The 15194-nt window shown below is 39.5% G+C and overlaps 2 protein-coding genes across 2 annotated transcripts; one reads left to right on the plus strand and one right to left on the minus strand.

Moving 5' to 3' along the window:
- Positions 1-1641: 1641 nt before the first annotated feature.
- On the minus strand, positions 1642-12351 carry LOC135651099 (probable cytosolic oligopeptidase A). Its single transcript, XM_065170923.1, has 17 exons — positions 11883-12351; positions 11626-11793; positions 11113-11236; positions 9956-10032; positions 9031-9174; positions 8038-8268; positions 7864-7954; positions 6327-6448; positions 5951-6058; positions 5622-5867; positions 5246-5391; positions 4489-4606; positions 3771-3930; positions 3644-3675; positions 3239-3304; positions 2397-2468; positions 1642-1959 (listed from the first exon to the last, which is right to left on the minus strand). The coding sequence occupies exons 1-17, from the start codon at positions 12339-12341 to the stop codon at positions 1873-1875; spliced, it is 2451 nt and encodes an 816-aa protein (XP_065026995.1). The 5' UTR covers positions 12342-12351; the 3' UTR covers positions 1642-1872.
- A 1232-nt stretch (positions 12352-13583) lies between these two features.
- LOC135651522 (two-component response regulator ORR6-like) lies at positions 13584-14860 on the plus strand. The gene is made up of 5 exons (XM_065171662.1): positions 13584-13870; positions 13945-13991; positions 14071-14148; positions 14244-14314; positions 14402-14860. Exons 1-5 carry the CDS (start codon positions 13756-13758, stop codon positions 14484-14486), a joined length of 396 nt encoding a protein of 131 aa, XP_065027734.1. The 5' UTR covers positions 13584-13755; the 3' UTR covers positions 14487-14860.
- Positions 14861-15194: the final 334 nt, after the last annotated feature.

Below are 15194 nucleotides of genomic sequence, written 5' to 3' on the forward strand. Positions count from 1 at the left end.
GGTCATGGCAAAATGACTTTTGATGTATGGCCATTGCGTAGATTGTGGTAGATTCTGTTATAATCATGAGGATGTTCCATTTGATCAATGAGGCCTCAAGATATTATCGTGTGCCTTGGGCCGTACTGATGGTGTCATATGTCCTACTTTACTCGAAGCATTCGAGAGTTGAAGAGATGACCGAGCAGGCGAAACATCATCTTCCCCTCCCATAAATACCCATAAGTTGCTTCAGGGATTTGTTACCTACCCTCGTAATAAAAAACTTTGCAAACGAACTCTCAAGACCTCCCGACAGCCCAACTTAAAGTTTGCGATATCTTCCTCAGCTTCCTCCTCCAACACTTTAAACTTAGACAAGACATCATCCTCGTCAACCTCGAAAGGAGCCCTCCCAGCACAAGCGAATCCATTGTGTGGTGTAGCTCCGCCACCTAGTGCAAAGTCTTTCAACTTGGACTCTGATGCTTTAGTGGGCCGAGACCCCTAGCTTTCAGGCATCGCAACAACAACAACCACAACCCCTCATCGCCCGTCACTCCGATGCTTTAGGGGCAAGAACGTCAGCTACCCCACATGGCTCGCTACCTTTAGCGACGGTAGAGATTCTACCTATCCGGTCAAGATCTTATCACTATGAATCAACAACAGGATGGTTGACAGGTGATGGGGAGATCTCTTCCCAAGCTAGAACCCGAATAGTTCCAACCAACCATGGGAGGAGTTTCAAGTGAGGCCATCACTTGGAATCAGTGCTTCTTTGGCAGAGGGCCAATAATAATTGAGACCCACCGAGGATCTCTTGTCTGATGCCCACAAATATTTTACCATGGTAAGTGTCTACCTATTTCATTTATGCAGCTGTTATCTTTGAGCTTTTTGACAAGTCAATTTTTTTGGGTGATAGAATCAACATCTTAGGATCATAATTTTGGGACCACGTCCAGGACTCCTTCAGCAAGAACCACCTACATATCCTCTTAATTATATAAGAAATTTCAAAATTGAGTGAATCATATAACAAATATCAATCAAATCATATCACACGTCAATACCATGGTCATCACAATCCTTGGGCTATATATTCTCCCAAGATTAAGGCTAAAAAATTTGGGTTCACAAATTTGGGCTATATATATATGTATGTATATACATATACATATACATATACATATACATATACATATACATATACATATACATATACATATACATATACATATACATATACATATACATATATATATATACATATATATATATATATATATATATATATTGTAGTTGTAGGGAAATGAGTGGTAGCAGTTGGGTTTCGTCCTGCAGACATATGCGCGCGGCTGCAGAATGACCGCACATGGAGACGAAGCCCAAGTATCGAAAGGATTCGTTTCCAAGTATAAGACACGAAGCCCAGTCCAGGAAAGAAGCAAGGCAAATAAAGAAACCAAGATAACGAGAGGGAATAGAAGAGATCAGAACGCGGAAGTGGAAAGCCTTACACATTTAATCACGGTTTCGATTCTGCCATCGAACCACGGCAACCATGTGGATAAACCCTTCTGCCTGTCCAAATCAAAACCAATGTAACTGTGGTAGTATGCAATCGATGACATGTAATAGGACGAAACACAACAGATATTGTTCAGAAGAGAGAAGGTAAATGTTCGATTAACTTATCCCGACACAAGATTCTCTAGCACTATGCTTCCATGTGTCAGTAATTCCAATCGCTCAATCTCCTTTTGTTTCTTTGGCAACAAAATAAAAAATATACCTTATTGTTTTTGTGAAAGTTTTTCGGGAGATGCACCTGGTGCACCAAATCAATTGTCGAGAATTCTTGAAACATGTTCGTCCAACAGTCATGGATCAAGCAGACGCAGGTACTGGTAGCAGGCCATTGTGTCTAAGCAGCGGTTCTGGTGACGGTTCGCGGCCTCGGAACTCAACAAAGACCTAGCATTGATATCACCAAGAATTTAGGGTATATGTCCATATTATGATAGACTCTCCAACATATTCTTTCTACTGCAAGATAATCAAAGAATAAAAAAAAGGGGCGACCCAAACTTTCAATAAAAATATAATCCAAGAGGATTTCTACTCCTAAGAGGTCTCAATTTCAACTAAAAAAAGGAAAGGTTAGGAGTTGTGTAGCTGCTCGACAGAACTGTTTATAGAAATCAAGAGCACAAAACAGGAGGCAGGAAGGATCGGTGGATGCCCGATCAATCTCAAGTAACCAGTTGAATGGTTTTTAGGGCCTTATGAAGTAGAGAGAGAAAAATTAAACCACAATTAGTAAATATTTGACCACAAAGAAAGAACATTAGACAAGTTTCCTGCTCATTTATCAGTTCAGTTATATGACCAGTAATATCAATTTGACAAACCTCAAGTGGAGATCTTCCACCTCCAAGTGCAAGAATGGTTTCCCGAAACCTGTGACCAGTTTCCCTGATGGTCTGAAAGGAAGAAAGTGATGTATCAAATAATCAACTTGCATTGTACAAAAGTTCCACAAGAAATTTTATCAACCGGAAGAGGTTATCACATCCAAGGGATAATCACATATCCTTACCTTAGAGATAAATATCAAATAAAGAAGAGACAAATGAAGAATGTTAACATGGATATAAATAACAAATGAATAAGTATACAGTTAGCTTTTTCATGAACTGTGCTATGAGATGTCTTATGCCCAAGACACTGATTAAATCTCAAAAATCACATGCAGCTGTTACTCCAGTGGTACATGAATCATCTAATCAAAGTGTCAATGAACTCAATCTTCAGAAGCCAATATTATTTTTATCCCTAAAAATCCCCAGAAAAACAGAAATTATTGTCATGCATATATGCTAATTCGCAGCAAACAAGTGATTCTAAAATATGAGATCCAACAAATTAAATTGATCCATCTGCAGGGTGCACAAACGGGTTAGACTTCGTCAGATTTAGATCCTAAGATCCACATGATTTGATTTAAGACACTAGAAACAATGGTCTGATGGACCAATTACATTTGAGTTATAAAGATGTTCATTTCGACTGCATCTTGAATTATAAAAGAAAAGGTTGTACTAGGGATATATTGGTTATGACTAGTAAAATTGATGCATGCATACACAAGAATTTTTACAAATAAGTTAATCAGTTGAAAATAAGTAGAGCAGAGAGTCATGCGGGTGGCCCACAAAAGTATACCTTTGTAGAAATAAAACTGCTAACATACCTTATCACTGTCTAATCCAGCATCCTCAAAAGCTGAAAAAGCATCTGCTGACAACACCTCAGCCCACTGTACAGTAGATATGTTTGGAGATAAATCCTTGAGAAAAATACAAAGAAATCTATTGTTTGTATTACATGACAAAAAATAATCAGTGTTATATAGTTTTAAATGGTCAATTTTTCTAGTGAGGAAGCCTTTATTGTAATGTCATTAACACACTACAGCAGGTATACAAGAAAAGCAGCATAACAAGCAAAGAAATCAAGTAGTATTTTAGCTTATGGAACACATTATCAACTTAGCAAGTATACAGTCAGAAGGAAAGAACCAAAAACTACAGCCATAGAAAGATACAACTCTCTATGACAGTAGTGTAGTGTTAAGTGATTACAAAATGTTATATACCTTGTAACTGTAGTATCCAGCTGCATATCCACCTATTAGAACACAATGTCAATTAGTGGGTAACAGGACTACAATATCTAGGATCCGAAGACACACAGTTGATAACATGAATGGGTGTGATACAAACCTGCAAATATATGACTAAAACTGCAAAGAAACCTATCCTCTGGAAGGACAGGGATAACTTGTGTCATTCTTCCAACTCTTTGATCGATATCAAAGATAGATTCAGGTCCATTGGGAATATATTTGGTATGTAGTTCCAGATCTACACTGGAAAATCTTATCTGCAAATCAAAGATGAAGACAACACTAATTTTTGAGCAGTTATTTTAATAATTATTTGTGAAGAAGAAAAAACCAATTATTATCCATTTCTTGAATGCTCAGAAAGAGGCATTTAACAGAAGGAATAGGACCATCAAAAGGGATGTGGCAGCTAAGAACCCCTAAAATGTTAAACTGCAGAAATTACTCCAGGTTGGTTCATCCAGATGAACCAAGTTGACACTTCAAAATAAATAAAATCTTAACCTCAGGCATTTTGACCTGCTTAAGGCACAATCCATGTAGGTTTTGAACTTCAAGACCAAGGAGAAGTTCAAAACTATTCAAAATGCCAATGTAATTTGAAGTGGTTAAATATGCATAAACAATCAAAAGTAGGGAAGCTGCTGGCTTCCACTTATCTAGAAGAAAGGCAAAAAAAGTGAGTTCCATTAAAAACAAGTAAAAGCAAACAAGACTTTCTATTTTGGTTGGAATAAATCAGAAAATGACAAGCACACATCTTGTATGTATGATAACAAAATCATGAAAATAAAGTATAATAACAGAATACCAACCTGGCGAAGACTCAGAGAGCCAGCACGAAATGTTTTAGCAGCAACAAGCCTCTGATACACTTCTTCTGGAAGAGGTTCACCAGTTTCATAATGCTTTGCAATGCTCATTAGAGTATTCCTGCCAAACATAAATTTACTTAATGTTAGAATTATAAAAAAAAAAATTCATTCAGAATATTTTCCTAATCTCAAACCAACCAACCCAGGAACACCTAACTTTAGAAAAAGAACGATTTCCATCCAATATACATGCATATGCTAAGGTGATATGTACAAGGGCAAAAGATCAGCTGCATCATTGAAAGAAGATCCTGTTTAGATCAACCCAGATAGTTTCCTCCTTTCAATTTCAAGGTATGGTTTCATGCCAAACTTGTCATAAAACAAACAAAAAAGTACTTTTCTTCCATATCCAAATCAAACAACTTGGTGAGTGAAAAAAAAAATGGATTGATAAATGCAATAAGAACTTAAAAGAAGGAAAAATAGGAAGATACTAGTTTACATGCTTCATCATTATCAAAATACAATGATGAACAACAGTGTTTTCCTGCTCAAAAATCAACCAAATCCAAAAGAATGACAGATGTCCAAGGAATTGAAACAGGCACCATCAAGAGAAATTAATCTTTCAAGAAGGCTAAGAATTTTTATCAAAAACCAACCAGTGCAACAGCAGGCATGAAATTAACAGTAAGTCCATGGTTTAATTTCAAAAGAAAAAACAAATGACAGGTACTTTTCAAAAGAAAAGTACCTATGATAGCACCAGTTTTCCATGAACTGTGATGGAAGCTCAACTGCATCCCATTCTATGCCCCGAATTCCCGCAACTAGCCCTTCATCTTGTTTAGTAAGCATATGCTGAAGTGCATGACCAAATTCATGGAACACAGTCTCAACCTACAACAGAAAGAAAGAACTATGGAATAATTAATATCTCAACAACTAGGATCTAACAAAGGAGATAACTACCATGAAGTTCAACTCCTAATCAGATATTCAATTCAGTTTCTCAAGAAAAAAATAAACCCAGCACAATATAGAAGTGTTCTTGCAATATTGCATATGCCATTATGAGCGTTATAGTTATTTCCTTGGTCCATTTAAAAGTGGATGAAGATGAAAATTACCTCACGGAATGTCATTAGACTAGGTTTGTCACCAACAGGTGGTGTTTGATTGCACACCATATGTGCAATAGGCAACCTAACAGGAGCACCATCACGTGCAAGTACATAACTACGAGCAAACACCTCATCCATCCAAGCTCCACCACGCTTTTCAGAAGGCCGTGAATACGGATCAAAGTAGAAGTAGGCAATTGGATTGTTTGAAGAATCTTTGACAGAGTAAAATTTAACATCATTATTCCAAACCTGGTCAAACATAAAAGAGATGATGACAAGATATGCCAAGTAATATTATGCATCACCAAAACCTAATACAGGAATGGTCTTACCGGTGCTAGCCCATCTGCTGTTTCAATATTAATATCAAAAAGCTTCTTAGCAAGGCCAAAAAGACCATCCATAACCTTTGGCAGTGAGAAATATGGCCGCAGTTCCTCCTGTAAGAGAGAAAAATAATCCGATCTCAGCAAGTAATTTCAATCCCTTTAGTACAAAAATCAATTTCAACCTATTGAAAATCATATGCTAATGTTAAAGAAGAGTCTCCAATACATCAAATAATATGGTAATTTATTCTCATTATGTCATGACCTCGAGAAGAAAATGCTACAGATTAATAAGATCGCAGCAAGATATTGTTGTAACTTGTACAAATAGAGGGAAGAGAGGTAGACAAGCAATGAACAAGGGGCACCATAGGCAGACCTCATTTATGTCATACTTTGACTCCCGTAACCTTTCACTCCAGAACGTAATATCCCAATGGGTCAATTGATTAGCTTCGGCAGCACCAGCATTTCCAGCAAAAGTCTTAAGGTCTTCCATATCTGCATGCATCAAAAGAACAACCTAGCCATCATACTGTTTCCATAAACTTTGCCACTGACAATATATTGGAAAAGAATCTGAGGAAAATGAACACCCAGAATTACAGTCCTCCAGCTAACTGGTGCAATACCACAAGTTTCATTCTACTAAAAAAAGATTGAAAGTTGGCCTTTCTCTATTAACTTTAACACATATAGTCAGTTTTGCAAATGTCAAACTGGAGTGTAGGGGAAGCAAACTTACGGACACATTTGCATTGCTTCTACTTTTGTAAATGCTCTTTCAAAGCACTCAGCAAGGAGTTCTTGAACAATCATTGCATATCTTTATGTTTGTTGTTTGTTAAAACTAATAATAATATGGTAGAACCCCTCTCTGAATTTATAACTTTTGTAAATGCTCTTTCAAAGCACTCAGCAAGGAGTTCTTGAACAATCATTACTTATCTTTTATGTTTGTTGTTTGTTAAAACTAATAATAATGGTAGAACCCCTCTCTGAATTTAGAACACGATCATGAATCAAGAAGATCTACCATATTTTTAAATGTGAACAATTTCCCAAGCACAAACCAGAGCTAATATTTCTAGCCTCTCCAGAAAGCTACCTTCTTGATATGCTCACAAGCAAGGCACTGCAAATAGAAGTCACTGAGTAACTAATTTGTCTAAGAGTTAGTTTAATTAGGAGATACAAAAGAAATTTCTTAAGCAATATCAAAAGAACCATAAGACGTTCCATGGAAGCCAAGGAGGGACAAAAAACAGCAATCAGTGGATTTGACAAGACAGTCCTTATGACATTCAATGAGCTGATCTAAAGCCCAATAAAATTTCAATATGCACACTAAAAATGTGAGATTCAACGAACAGATGAGTTACTCCTGAGACAGTTTCAAGATTCAGAGATAGGATTGTGATACACAATTACAAAAGACCGAGTACTGCCATGCTGGTTGCGTCAATCCATGTAGAAACCTTGTGCCAACACGAAGCCAAAGACAAGGGTATTTATCACATGATAGGAGTCAGAACTATTTCTCCTTTTCATTTTCAGATTGAAATCCGTATCATCTTTTAATTCTTTTCCTTTTTTGCCAATATTGCCAAGAAAAGGGTAAAGCTTTTCTGTTAATAACTTCCCACCAATGGTTGAAACCACACTATCTGTCATCCTGCTTCAGCACAGGCACTTGCAAATATGGCATTGAATGTTCAGGATGAAAAATAAATCTTTTACTTAAACGCTTCAAGGAAATTTTCCTTGAGAAAAGATCTGTAAGCAGATGTGTATTGCACATATACACAAGATTTTTTTAATAACATAAATGCACTATTCTATTGATTTCTATCTTCTACACTAATTATACTTTTCTCAATAAAACTAGCTTAACATGAATCAATAGCACTTAATACCTTGAACAGCAGGATCCCAAGAAGCACTACGCAATTTCTCGAGAAGCTCTGCTGCACGATCAACTGTGGCCATTTTCATTGCCATGCTGACCTACATCAAAAAGAAAAAGAAAAACAGGAAAATCATATGCTGCATAAATAAAAGACATCACTTGACATAATCTGTCATCATACCTCAGCATAGTTCTTGTATCCAAGAATTTTAGCCTTCTCCAGCCTCAATTTGAGAATTTGACCAATAATAGGAGTGTTATCAAGATCTCCGCTAGATGCCCGCATGACGTAAGCACGATAAACTTCTTCCCGCAAAGAGCGGTTCTTTGCATGTTGCATGACAGGAATATAACTTGGAGCATCTAAAGTAATCATCCATGGCCCATTTTCAGCAGAAGCATTTTCATGACCCTGACCATAAAAGAGTATTTAATGAATTAATGTATTATAAGCACAACTTGTTGCTCTTTCAAATAGAAAATATTTCTGGTTATAAAGATGGATCCAAAGTCAATCATGAACAAATTGTGTAAATTTAATGCTGGACCGTCTGAGTAAAGCCATTGGGCTAGCGATTGGTGTCAAAATCCAGTTGAGGTCATTGGTGCAGCAACCACAGTATGGTAGATGGCAAGATAGAGTGTAAAGTTAAGAAAATTAAATATAAAGAAATAGATGGATTGAGATAGAATGACAAATAGTTGGAAGAGTAGCAGGAATGAATACAAGGTAACATTGGCGGAAAACAAACAGGAGAGAACTAAAATATGGAATCAACCCAGCCTGAAAGCTATTATCATAACTCTGAAAAATTAGCCAGAGAACTTTGTTTTATAGAAATGACAACTAAACTTCCTATTACACAAGACCCAAAAGTAGCAAATTAAACAGTTACAGCATTGTCCTATTTGATTACTTGGCTTAATGACATTACCACATTATCAATCATAACTAGTAACCAGTAAAGTAATCCCTCCATTTCATAGCCCTCAAATAAGAAAATCATATCTCACTGAAATTCTTTACAAGTAAAGATATGGCCAACATATAATCTGATCAAACACACAAAACACAAAGAAAATTTAGAACCAAAAGGAATCAATATAGAAATAAAGACAAAAAGCAGTAGAGGCATACATGCACTTGCCACCTATTTTAAAAATTGTGAACTACCTTTAACGCAGCGGTCTGTGCTGCCAGACCAAGTGCAGTAGCTGGCAATCCTTCAATTTCCTTCTTATCAGTAATTAATTTCTCGAATTTTTTTGTAGCATCCAAAACATTTTCACTAAACTTTTGAGATAGTTTTTCAAGCTCCTGCAAAAAAGTTCATTTGACATATGAATAAGGGATTCATTTCATGGATCCTTAGAGGTTGGACTTACCAATCATCAAAATCTTGTTGCTTTAACAGCAACATATATTCCTTATCATCTTAGGAAGCAACAAAAGGAAAGAAAAATATCAGTTACAAGGAACTAACTTATTTGAAATAATCATCCACAAACACAGCACACATCGTTTTTCTTCAAATCAGACATACAATAATGTTGTCATTATGATACTCATTTTGACATTGCATTTACTAGTGACAATCAAAGATCATATTTTGCTAACTTTACAAATGCATATTCAATGCCCTATACTAGAATATATGAACATTCCAACAGGAACTCCTCAAGAAATCATGTCCAAGAGTAAGTTCATTGACTCAGTCATGTCACATCACATTAGCACAAGAAAAGAGGCCTTAGTCCAATTATTAACATCAGCATGTCAAGAACTTTACCAAACACATCAAGGTTTATTTGTGTTAAATCAGGGCATGTATGTTACTTTTTTAGTAACTTATTAGCATTACTTGAAAGAAAGTCTAACAAACCAAAATGATTCAGATTATCTGCCTAGTTAACTCACAAGGGTTCTGAACTTCCAATACATGATATATAAACAAGGCCCAAATATTTGACAGGTCAGCCTGCAAACTACTTGTTGACATTTGAGCAAAACTGCCAAAATTTGAATGAAATCATCAAAGCAATCATCCTCCACATAAGTCAAGATATTAGAGAAATAGGTGTCAAGGTACTCAGTTTACTTGTTCAATTTCATTAAACTTCTTTCTCTGTTCATCTTCAAGGGCAACACCGCTAAGAACAGCTTCCTTGATCTGAGCTGCAAAAGGAAAGGGAATTTAAGAAAATAAGAAAAGCAATCTGTTGGAAACTACATTAGTCTAATTTGTAAATTCTTGTACTGATACAAATAAATGAATGATGATAAGACTTAATTGGAAAGAATAGGTAATTAATGTATCTGTGCACCTATATAACAAACAGCAAAACACTCAACTCATTGAAATGTGATAGACCAAGATCTTGCCTCACATTTAAGTCAGACCAAATATACCAGAACTAAAGACAGTTTACTAATTTTTGTTTCCCAACCGAGGATGTAACATCTGAGTGTTTTTTTTCCTAAATGTTAACCCCCGTAACAAGGAATAATGCTCCCAACTTATTTCACTAAATAACCAATAAAACTAATTATTCCAATTTTCTATGTGTATACATAAAATATATCAATTTTTTATGTGTACTTCAATGATTTGAAATATGAGAAGAAAAAAAGACTTGCCTGTATTGATTGAATAATAAAAGAGAAACTGTGATAATAATCATTCCTTTAGATAATGTTTATATTTGTTCAATCTGCTATCATGCTCAATACTCACAATCTAGCTATGTTTTTGGTAATATGCTGTTAAAAACCTCCAGTTTGCTATTGTCTAAGAATGTTCTCCTACTTTCTATAGAAACATTGTGAAAGACGTGGATTTTGTTAGTCATAATTCTAGCTAGGTTTTTCGCAATGTGCTATTAAACAAAAGTTCTACTTGCCATAGAAACATTGCAAAGGATATGGACTTTATTCCTCTTTCAAGGGCCAGATACCTTCCTCAACTTTTTGACTGTCGGAAATGGTTGGAACAACCTTCAATTTTTAGATTTTAAGTTCTTCAATACCCTAGAAATGCTGTCCAAAATCATCTATCTTTATATCAAAAGGTATAAAAGTTCAGATCAGATGAGAACATTCTTTTTCCCAATTAATGTTCGTCTCAGAAGAAAAGATAACGACAAAATTGTTTTATGAGTCCAGATAAGTCATGCATGAAAGATGAAGAAGAAAGTACTCTAGAACGCAAAACCGTTCAACCTAATAAAAAGTCCATAATGAAATATGGCATATTACCTTCCACTATACGTTTACGGGCATCGCTTAGGGTTGACCATGATGAAGAATTTTGAATCGCCTTAAATGCATCATATATAGGCTTACTTTGTCCCAGCCTCAGCTGAAACTTCACTTTCTCTGGCTGTTCAAACATGATTTGCAATATCAATCTCAGAGATAAACGAGATAAGTAGCAAACATAATAAACTAGAAAGCAAAATCTATAAGAGAATCTTGCAAAAGAAATTCTCGAGATAGAATGGAGCATTATATTCATAGTTTCGATTGGTTAAATGCCTAGTACCAACACAAAACAGAGAGTGATAAAAAATGTAGCAACTTTCCTGGACATGTAAACAAAGACGAAATACACGGCACAGGGAAATATGCCTAACATAAAATGCCATTGATCGATGGCCCAAGATTCAACATTTGCATCGAAATACACTATAAGTGGGATCGATCAACCAAAGAGGATACAAGCCACATAAGTAAAGACGAGATCCCGTCAAAGAAATAAATGAATCGAACCTGGACTTCCTCGATAGCAGATCGGAGCTCCGGCGAATCCTTGACGGACTTCAGATGGTTCACGATTCCCCAGACCACCTGAAGTCGATCCATGATCTTCTCCAGCGGCACCACCAGCCTCGGCCATGTCGGCTCCACCGTCCTCTCCAGCTTCTCCAGATCGCTCTCCTGCAACACTCCAGACCCAACAAGTTCATCACTTGAAACCCTAAATATCTATCGACCAATGCAAGGGGGGAGGGAGAAGAGGACCGTACGAGTTTCCTCAAGAGCTCGCGGATCCCGGGGCGGACGTGTTTCGGCTCGACCACATCGAAGGGGGGGAAGGCGAAGTCGTGGAGGAGGGGGTTCGAATCAAGGCTGTCGGCAGCGAAGGCCATGGAAGAGGGCGGGGGGGCGGCAGAGGAGGTGGTGGATTTCGGGCGGCGGTCGAGGCAGAAGGAGAAGGAGGCGGACCAAAGAGGGCAAGGAAAGGATTTGTTCTGGACGGGTTTGGGGGAGGCGGCGGCGAGGAGGCAGAGATGGCGAGGGGAGGAAGAGAGCCGGGTGGGGAGGGAGCGAGTGACGGAGACGCACGATGCGATGAGCATGTTGGCGGCTATGAGGAGGAGGAGCCGACTCGATCCCTCGGCGTTCCGGTTTGGGAATGCCCGAGCCATGGACGTGGGTAAGACGGTGACTCGAGTGGTCGCCTCAAAGCGAGCCAGCTTCGCCATTCGAGTCTATTTTCCCTTTATAATGGTCGTTCGATGTAACGCGCGCGATTAGGGTTGGGGGTGATACCGGTCGGGTAATGTTCGGCCGAGTCTGGACCCGGTTCGGGTTGACTCAACCCTCCAATTTTTGATCCGGGTTTCCAGCTCGGTTCGATCCGGCGATACGGGTTTGATCCAGGCGATCGGGTAATGTCAGAGTTGAACCGGACCCCATAGTAACTTGACAATGTATTTTGCTTACGTGCATGAAGAGAATTATAAATGATAAGGGATCTGGCAACAATCCGATCTTAATCGTCGATAGTAAGAATATTACGAAATTGTATATGATTAAAAAATCAAATAATGTAATATAATACACATTCAAAGCATCATATCGAGAGCATAATAATAGCATTTATTAAATAAGATTACGTGGGGTATTTGATCAGCCACAATCAAGGATAATTAAACTAAAATTTAGGTTTATTGGGCTATAAATGCTGGCCTCGCTGTACGACATGATGACGGACGAGCCTCCGGATCATGAAGACAGAAATCAAGCCCTCACATGAACCACAAAGAAAAAACACCGGGACCCACTGCCAGTTGTCGACCTGCTACATTGACACGTGAACTGCAGTGGTCAACGTGCCCTCGGATCAACGGGGGGTCGATCATCTCGAAACAGTCCGTTTGTTCCCACCTTCCTGAATCGACGATAGGCAGCACGTCTGGGCCCCACATACGCGACAACCGCGAGTCCCGCGTCGCACCGAACCAATCCCTCCCTCCCTCCCCACCCAATTTAAAACATTGGATCTCCTTGTCGGCCGAATCTTTCCTCGTTGGCTGGCTCGGTGGGCCACGAGATCTTCCACACTCGCTCAGGACAACACGTGGACGACCGCTAAGGATCTCAACCGTCCGTTTATCCTAACTCGCCTCCCATCCTCGTGTTATCCCGCTCCACAAAGCTCCGACCGAATCTTTGGGGGATCCCCGAGTCCGGCTGGATATGGCGGGCACAGCATAATCTCGATGGATGACTCGACGAGTCAGTCAACGCTCTGGACCGCATCACGGTCGAAGTTTCAAACTCTTGTGGCGTGGCACATCCGACAACCTCCTCCAATCCCAGGGATTCGTTGTAGCGGGTGGGCCCCCCTGTTTGGGTGGCAGGTTTTGCTTCGTGGCAAGAACCGGAAGATATGGTGCGAAGAGAGGGAGAGGGATGTTGTGGTACGTCGCCGCTGGTTTTGGGTGGAAGGAGTGGCGTGGGATTCTGGATTGATTTGGTGGGGATTTGCTGCTCTTTATTCTCTTTGCTTCCTTTTTCTCGTGTGAGTGGAGATACTACATACAGTGACCCAGCGGCGACCTCCTCCCTCTTCTTCTTCCCCAGCCTTCACTCTTCTTATTCTTCTTCTTCGCTATGTCGTCGTACGCTGCGGGCAGGGGAGAGCAGGAGATACACGTATTGGCGGTGGACGACAGCTCCGTCGACCGAGCGTTGATCGCTAAGATCCTTCGCAGCTCCAAGTACAGAGGTATGGCATATGCTCTGCTTCTCTGTTTCAGAAAGAAGAAGATGGTAACGGAGGAAGTTCTGTTCTTTTTGCAGTGACCACGGTAGACAGTGGGAAGAGAGCATTGGAGCTGTTAACACTGGTATGGTTATGCTCTTTTGCCACCAAAAAGATACGAAATTTCAATTGTATTGATAGAAATTTGAATTAACTTTATGTAGGAGCCGAACATTAGCATGATAATTACGGACTATTGGATGCCTGAGATGACAGGATATGAGCTTCTCAAGAGTGTCAAGGTCAGTCGACGCACTTCCTTACGAAAAGGTTCCTCGTTACCCTACTCGGTACGAACATCTTTACATGGCTGGTAATGGAACTCGATCTGCAACAGGAGTCCTCCAAACTGAGGGAGATCCCCGTGGTCGTGATGTCGTCGGAGAACGTCCCCAACAGGATCAACAGGTGATGACTGACCATTTCTAAGGTGGTGATCGAGTGCTGTTACGGAAGCTAAGCGTTTGACGCGGTGTTCTGGTGGTTTGGTTTCAGGTGTTTGGAGGAAGGAGCTGTAGATTTCCTGCTCAAGCCCGTTCGGCCGTCCGATGTGTCCCGGTTATGCAGCCGGATGCGATAACAGCCGTCTGTTCACTGACGGAACCCATGTAGGATGGATGCCTGGTTTCACGTTTTCTTCTTGTTCGCGTAAGATGAGGAAGAAATGTCTTGGGAATAGGTAGAAGGGATAAGCTGTGTTGCCTGCCATGGTCAAACGGTGGTCCATGGAGGAGCGAGAAAGATGCGAGGATGGACAGGGAGCAAGTGGTGCGGCAGGATTTGATGATCACATCAAAGTAGATCTTCCGTAGAGGAGCAGCTCTCCAGATTGGACCATCACAAGAGTTCCCTCGGTACGGCCAAGGCTTGACCTTTACCTGCCAAGCTCACTCTGATAACAGACGCATATGTATATTCGAAACCAATTTAATAAGGGGAATCGTAAATATAGCATGCCGTGGTGTATATGGAATATATGATAGATACGAGACATATATATACATATATATATACGTTTCTGTACCTATGTTTGGCGGCATCACCTGGCTGTCATGGGGCCCACAAGAGCCCCATTCTGCTTCCGGCGAGGATATGTGGTAGCAGTTGAGATCAGTGGGGGGAAACGTACATGGAAGCTTTGCTCGGACTGCGTTCTGCGACTTCAGGGGATAGCTTCTTCTCCTGCACTTGATGTCTTGTTCTTCTTCTTCATGGCCCGCCGTGGGTTGGGTTCGGCATCAGAGCCGGACTCCAACTTTGAAGCTGGGAGAACTGTAAACCCTCATTA

The sequence above is a fragment of the Musa acuminata genome, chromosome BXJ1-1 (genome assembly GCF_036884655.1).
Source record: "Musa acuminata AAA Group cultivar baxijiao chromosome BXJ1-1, Cavendish_Baxijiao_AAA, whole genome shotgun sequence".
Classification (NCBI taxonomy): domain Eukaryota; kingdom Viridiplantae; phylum Streptophyta; class Magnoliopsida; order Zingiberales; family Musaceae; genus Musa; species Musa acuminata.